The following is a 7,653-nucleotide window of genomic DNA, read 5'->3' as shown; positions in this document are numbered from 1 at the left end:
TGCGTGATTTGGAAATAGAAATCGTATATGATCCGTACCATCACGGCACTCCCTCGACACACCAGTAATGATATTATAACCTGGCGGCAGAGTCAATCACTCGAACGATGGCTGAAGGATGAGGAACGATCTATTTACAGAATTTCCAATGCGGCCATCACCGCGCGCGCTGGGACCCAGCCACTTCTTGGTCGTCCTCGTGGTCTTCTGTGATGAGCCGCGGCAGTATAGGGCACTGGCAGACTAGGTGTCCCGTGACAATGTTTTAGAGTTGGAACTCCTATTCCCTCGCTACGACAACTCCTGGAGGAAACTCAGCGGAGTTTTCAAATGCGCCACGAATGCTCGCCGCAAGTACAAGCAATCTTAATTCTTCAGCAATCTTAAGCAATCACAACAAAGAAAATGTGTTAGATTATGTATGGTCTTTAGGCTAGATAATTCTTTCCTTTTTCGGCTTCTCTGTACACTTGAACGTTGGCACTCGTTTCTTCCGCTGCAACAAGGAGGCGGCCTCTTAGTCTTCAACCTAGAGTTTGTGCTGACTCCGGTACTAGCGCCACAACGTGCCCTGGTTGGCTAGGCGACATATTAATGCATAGTAAATGCTATAGCAGCGTCACCGCCATATTGGACTTGGAAATGTAATAATTTTCGTGGCAACAACGCGACGCCGCAGAGTGGGCGGGGGAAGTGACGTTCTCACCCTCTCGAAACTTTTCAGTTCCACCACCCTCCACCCGCCCCGCTCCCTTCCTCCCTTGGGCCAACTCCGCTGCGACCGGCACGCCACTAACGCAGCCACGCCAGAACGGTGTACGCTGCCTGGCTAGTAAAGATGACAGCTGAAATCGGATTTGAAAACTTCATTCGCATTAAGTGCGCAAGCGTTACTTGAGGCGAGAAACACTGATGCACGATACAAAATAAAGTAGCCATCAAACACAGCGCACGCTCGACACAATTCCTATTCTCCAGATGATGCTCACAACATACGAACAAGTTTCTCACATTTAGCGACCACGAGACAAAAAGACTTATTTTGCCGTTAGTCCGGTTTTTCTGTTCTTTTTGCACCGTAATGTCCCAGAAAGAACAGACGAGAAATCTCGCACTAGGTGAGGCGCACGCGTTCGCTTTCTGCCTTGCAGCAGTGCTGGCAGTGGCAACGGCTATCGTCATTGGGGATAGTTATTGCGTAAGCCCACCACCAGTCGCGCCTGCAGAGAGATAAAGTTGGAGGAGGAGGGTGTCTCCAGGATTGACAGGTTTAGGAGCGCAATAATTAAATCGAAACAAGCACAAAATTTGTGCCTTTCCACTCTGTGAAGAAGCAAGACTTGCAAAGCTGGACGCAGTCCAGGGAGCGCACGAAACAAAACATGTTTGTCTTAATTTGCGATGGAGCATATTTTCTAGGCAATTAGCTGAATCACCCTCTGACGGATCCAAGCTTTGTTCTTGCAGATACATATGGAACTGCCTGTGTCCCTCCCGCGTCGTAAGCATCTCACTGTTTGTGTAAGGCCGGGTTCAGACTGTTGCCGCAACTGTCGCAATAACCTAAAGGATGACATTATTTCACGTCTCAGCTAACCGAACTGCGTGACATGGCATTTTTTACGTCCATAGATCACGATATGGGTTTTGCGTCGGTAATCTGAACTTAGCCTAACCCACAAACCCAATCCGCTCTACCACTATGGACTCCGGACAGTTCCCATTGGGCCGTTTAACGTCCGCGTTTAAATCTCGTACAAGCACAACAGACATACCATCCATCAGTACGGGCATGAAACCTATAGCTGCGCCTACACGCCTACCCTCCTCCCTACCACTATTTTTCACTACAAAACTGCGCACGCATAAACCGGGAAGCGGTCATGTACGCGTGACATACGCCTCGACGGCGGGATTCAGTCGTTTAGGGGGCAGCCCTTTGGCAGCCGTTACCTCGGCTTTGCGGGAGCGGCGTCTGTTTATGTCTGCTTAACCGAGTGAGTTAGCGCAGCAGCGACGAAAGAAAGAAAACCGAGAGGAGCATCTAGCGAGGGGTGAAGTGGAGTAAGACACGTGCGGCTACCGTGTCATCTCTCTCACTGCCTTTCTTTCACACATGTTTCATGTGGCGCCACCAAGGAGCGCCCTCCCCCTACACTTTCCCCAGACGCTGTTCCTTTCTCCCCTAATCCAAACTTCTTGACGTTTTCGCGGGAGGTTCAAACACGATATGCAACATTATGCTCGCTGCTCCCTTGCGCGGGGCTAATCCGAACCACGGGAAATTTACGCGGGAGATTCGAACACGATTTGCAACATGCTGGCCGGCGGCGGCGGTGCGCTGCAAGGTAGCAGCGGAGTAGCGCATGCCGTCGTACGTTCGCTGATCACGCGAACAGTTCCTTAGACGCAGTAGAAATGCGCTGTGACCGAGAAGACGGCAGCTCCTGCTGCGCACAATTTGTAGTAATCGTCAGTGCATTTTTTAACGCCAATCCGTGCTTCAGTTTATTTTTCGCAATCATCTGATAGCCGCATGTCGCCGTTAGCTGCCGCCGGCGCAACTTTACAAGGGGGCATCGGTGGTGGCGAGAAGAAAAATAGTTTTGAAAGAGGTGCCAATGGTGGAAAGAAGGAGCCCCGGAATGGCGCCGAGTAAATCGATGACACCGGAATGAAAACTGGGGGGGGTTAGACATATACTGCTTTGCAGTAAAAGTAACATTGCCCTGCGGCAACGCAGACAGGAACAGCCGGGTGTTGATGTCGTCGTCGGATGCCGGAGGAGTACCCGAAGGATCGGGTTTCGCGGATCGCATAACCTTTTGGGTGCTCTCTGCCAAAGCCGCCACGCCGAGGGCATCAGGAGCGCCACGTGGGAGGCAGGCGGTGTGGCGGGATTAGGAGCTGCTGCGGTTTTCTCCATGCGAAGCGCCTCGGTACCGATGGCTAAGAAGCAAGCAGGAGAATCGGCATCGGCCTCTTCGGTGTTGCCGCCCCAACTACCGCGGGTTTGGCCTGCTGCGTGGTGACGGATGCCGGTGCCGAAAACAGCCTAGCCTGGTGCGGTGGTGCGATAAAGTAAGTTGGATTGCACTGTGTCACTGCTGCTGCTACTAACGCCCCTGCGCCCCTCCCCCACCCCCTTCGAGCTGCGTGGGATCACTACCCAGGGGTAAAGAGACGAACCTCTTTCGCGTCTCCGGGAAGTTGATCTCGGTTATTTTGTTATTCATGTTTATTTTCTATTTGGAATCTTTTCTATTTGGAATCTTTCTTAGGTCCGCCAGTGTGTTTGGTGTTGTCCCCGGCATTTAGCACAAGTTGTTGGTAACACAGTTTTCAGCTGGATGGTCTTTTGCGAAGACCGAAGTCGTCGCACTGGTATCACATTAGGAGTTGGCGTTGGGAAACATTGGACACTTTGCAACTGCTGGCTACATATCTGTTGTGGATTCCTCCGGTGTACCATCCACAAATTTTTCCTCCAGCATTGCAACCATAGCCTTGAAGTCATTGTAGTCGCACTTTGGGAAAAGTTCGTCCATCTGAAAAAAAAAGCAGTATGGTGTAAAATATACTTCAAGTACTTCGATTAGTGCACAAAGCGCACAATTGTATAAAGAAACGACATTCTTCTTACTATTAAATGGTAGTAACATATAACAAAAGGGAAATGCTCGGTAGTTTGAAGGTTTGCCTTGTAGCCGTTTTTTTCATAACCCAACGTGCAACTGACATAATTGCGCATTAACACTGCAACCGGGAAAAGGCGTTTTATTAAAATTTCGATGCGACGTAGTCACCATCCCGAATATAAACTGCCTGTTGCTGCCGCAAAGAAGATGGCTTTGACAGAATCTATCTCCTTAGACGCCTCAAAGTACCCAGAATATAAGTGTACGCTCTATTGTCACGGGCAGTGCAGTATGTTGCGCTAAGTGTTACTGCGCGATTGCTGTTTATTGGTGACACTTCGACCAGGCGGTATTGCAGACTAACGTTTTTTGCCATTTTTAAGTGCCTGGAAAAAGGCTGTGCTGTGCGTCTACGGAAGCCAATTTTACCGAATGGAGGGTATTTGCTTAAAAGGACTGTCAATGGTACGAATAAAGACGTACATGTGCCGTTATAGGTAAACGGAACGCGGATTTGAGAATATCACGAAATATTTATGTTTCCGGCTTTATGACAGCCCCTACTGGCTAACAGGAAGCTTTTTGCATTAGGGAAGACTTTTAAGCGCACATCAATGCGGCCAGGCAGATTCCGGTAGAATGAGGTCCCGTAAACTTAGGACACCGTGTTAGAACTACTTTAACGGCCCCTGCATTGAAGTCTAAAAAATAAGTGATATGGCATTTGTCTAGAGCTACGTTGCACTGGCAAATCCAGTGGCCTTCGGCAAAATTTAGTGTCCTTTGGTATTTGGCATGCAAGCGTTTTAAGTAATTTATAAACTGATCATGAAGCAAATATTGTTGCAGTGATATTTGTAATAGTGACTTGCAGTTATATTGGTTTATACAAGAACATTTTCCCGCTTATTCTTACCAGCTCTAAGAGGGAAGCAGAGATCATAACATACGACAGGATAACATACAAAGTTGCGTGGAGTTGGCATCTTACAAACAATATATCGAGGCTTGTACCGGGCTCTTGCCACGGATTGACCAACTGCGGTTTAAGTGTACTTCTTCTTACTAGTTAGGAGCTACTAATAGCGAGTAAGATCCTGCTTTCTCCATTCACACTGTGATGTCATTGTTATTCCAATTATAGGGGGCAAACCAGGAACACTATTACGACCTCGCTTCCTATGACCGCTGCCTTATCTCATGCTTCAAACTCCAGTAAGAAGTGTGTAGGAGGTCCCACTACAGTGTTTGACTCGGAAAACCGCGTCTGCATATACAGACGCCACCCGTCTTTTCGGACTCGACGGGACCTGCCGATAAGCCCGAATAATCGTTAGTCCGGAAAAACGGATTCACTGAAAAAAAAAAAAAAACCTGTATTGGACCAACCGCTGGAAAAACGTACGTATGTGCGTCTGTACACACCCATGCCTACGCGCGACAAAGTCCGCCTCTATTTCCGCCAGCGTTTGCCCGTCACTGTAGTCAGACAATAGCACTGTTAGAGCTCGCGCTAGATCAGTATTTGATGCCTCTGGCGTTGGTGGCATGTCATCATCGGAGTCGCTGTCCACCTGCGCCGGTTCGAGTACTTAGCGTAGGATTTCTTCATCATCCAACTCGGCACACGGCAGGACGGCACTATCGATGTTGGTGAAATCTTCAAACGTAGCCGCTCCCACATTGACACCGCTAGCACGGAGGTCATCGAAAATTTTGGATGCTGCGGCAGGCCGCATCTGAGCTGTCGGGTTCTGGACTGTGTGACTATCCTCGTCCTCACTGCCAACCACAAATCCCGCATGCCGAAAGCAGTTGCGCATCGTGTCCTGCATCACTGCCCTCCATGCATCAGACAGGATGCTGATAGCCGACAGCACATCCACAGCGTAGCTTTTTCACTGTCCACACACAGCAGCACACGATTCAGAAGGCGCGATCGGTAGTGCAGCTTGAAGTTCTTGATGACAATTGGTCCACGGGCTGCAACACACTTGTGGTATTCGGTGGCAAAAAATCTAAGGTGATCGCTTTGAGGTTGCTGATGTGCCCGTGGGCACCACAGTTATCAGTGAACATAAGCATCTTGCGCTTCTGTTGCTCGTACTTACGGTCGAGCTTCCGCATGTACTGCTCAAAGAGGTACTGCGTATTCCAGGCCTTCGAGTTCGCTTCGTACCAAACTGGGAGCGATTTATGTCCTTTAAAACATATAGGGTTTCTTGATTTGCATATGACGAGGAGTGGAAGCTTCTCCGTCCCCGACATGTTGGCTCCGACGACAACCGTCAATCGCTCCTTACTGTGCTTCCTGCAGTGGCAGGGTTTGCCAGAGAACGCGATTGTCTCCTCAAGCAACATCTTGTAAAACAAGCCAGTCTTATCACAGTTGAATATGTTTTCTGGGGTGTACTGGCACAGCAGGGAACACAGCTTGTCGGCGCGGTAATTCGCCACAAGGGTTTACGTCGACAGCACCGCTCTCGCCACACATGCGTTTAAAGGCCAGATCGTATCTCTTCTTAAACTTGCCCAGCTAGCCATCGCTGAACTTGCAGTCCGTAATATCCATGCGCAGGGCGAGCGTCTTTGAATTTTTCCTAACCATATCGCCAGAAACTGGCACCTTTCTAGCCAAAGTTGGGCGCAGCCAGGTGTTAAGTGCCTCTTCCAGCTTTTGGTGGCTGCCGTCTCGGAGATTCTTCGGCTTTATCGCAGGCACTTTTTCCGCTGCCAGCAGGATCTTATCCTTGTTTTTCATGTAATCGAAGGCGGTTTGCTTTGAAATAGAAAATTTGCGAGCAACTTCGCATTGCGGTCGGCTGCTTTCAACTTGTCGTATAATGGCAGCTTTTTTCTCCACCGTGAGTGTCTGGTAGTTGCCTCGTTTCTTTGTAACTCGGGATAGCTCTTTGCGGCGCAGTCGTGACGTCGCAGGTGGCCGTTGTGGCACGGGTGGTGTCGGAGCCATTTCAGATCAGTCTTAGGCTCTTAGCCCACCAAGCAGCAGACTCAACGGTACACAAAGCACAGAAAACGACTGATCTTGACGACGGCCAAAATGAGCAACCACGTATCGGGCAGTCCGAAAACTGCCTTCTGTTGTGCCGCGCCTCCGCCAGGTGGCGACACAGGTTCCGTGGGAGCACCGTGAGCGGACCGAAGCTGGAGTCCGAAAAATTGCGCCGTTTGAAATATCGGTTGGGGATATACATGTACTTCAAAGGGACAAGTGGCCGTGCCGCGAAGGTGTCCGAACAAACAAGCGTGTCCGAATTTTCTGCGTCCGAATAAACGGTAGGCGACTGTATTGCAATGCAAATTGCACACAAAAACATTGTTATTGGTTTGACAGCTGATTTCTATATCAGGCGAGGCAAAAAATAAAAAAAAACTACAAGCAAAATTTGCCTTTTCAATAAATTCTGCGACACAGCTACGTCTAGTTGATACCACCTTTGTTATGAACTGCATGTGTCCGTGCCTTGTGTGCTTGCTGAAATTGTAGCATACTGGACTAAGGTATTTTGTGCATCGCTGCAGAAAACCGACTCAAATGGAAGAAGTGGTCATTTCTGCTTTTGACCTCGCCTTTTGCCTTGTAGTGGAGTGATGAGTCCTGTGATGACCTTAATGACAACCCCACTGTAATAGTGGACACTGGCTTGCGTCTCCATTTCTGGACAAAACACAAAGAGAGAAACGCGCAATCCCAATCATGATACCCGAAATATACAACTCGCTCTATTGCCGCTTCCGAATAAAATTTCGAGTGCCGTATAGGCGACAATTGGGATCTCTATTTATTATGAGGGGTACTACTCTACACCACACCTAATTGAAGACGAAAGTGGGATTGCTAGTCGATAAAGTTTTGTGGCATAATTCATTTGCGAATAGAGAGGGTATAGTTTAATTGCATTTACCTTAATTAGGTCGTGATGTGATATTTGGTGAGTGGAACATATCCTGTCATGGTGAAGTAGTGCTTACGGTTTATCACTTCGTTTTCCCG

At 48.8% G+C, this 7,653-nt stretch overlaps 1 protein-coding gene across 4 annotated transcripts in view; it reads right to left on the bottom strand.

The window, feature by feature from the left end:
• Positions 1–3,291: 3,291 nt before the first annotated feature.
• The window catches only part of LOC144139444 (uncharacterized), a 46,214-nt gene continuing 41,852 nt past the window's right edge, over positions 3,292–7,653 (bottom strand). For 3 of the 4 annotated variants that reach the window (XM_077671772.1, XM_077671774.1, XM_077671773.1), the window contains one exon: positions 3,293–3,548. In XM_077671772.1, the coding sequence (XP_077527898.1) occupies positions 3,438–3,548 (111 nt within the window). In that variant the 3' untranslated portion in view covers positions 3,293–3,437. Of the gene's footprint in view, positions 3,549–7,653 lie in introns of all 4 variants that reach the window. The other variant, XM_077671776.1, reaches the window with a different exon arrangement.

The sequence above is a fragment of the Haemaphysalis longicornis genome, unplaced genomic scaffold, assembly GCF_048455015.1.
Source record: "Haemaphysalis longicornis isolate Haplotype H1 unplaced genomic scaffold, Haemaphysalis longicornis Haplotype H1 scaffold_5, whole genome shotgun sequence".
NCBI lineage: Eukaryota > Metazoa > Arthropoda > Arachnida > Ixodida > Ixodidae > Haemaphysalis > Haemaphysalis longicornis.
The sequence above is the reverse complement of the archived record's forward strand: the minus strand, read 5'-3'. Positions and strand labels throughout refer to the sequence as shown.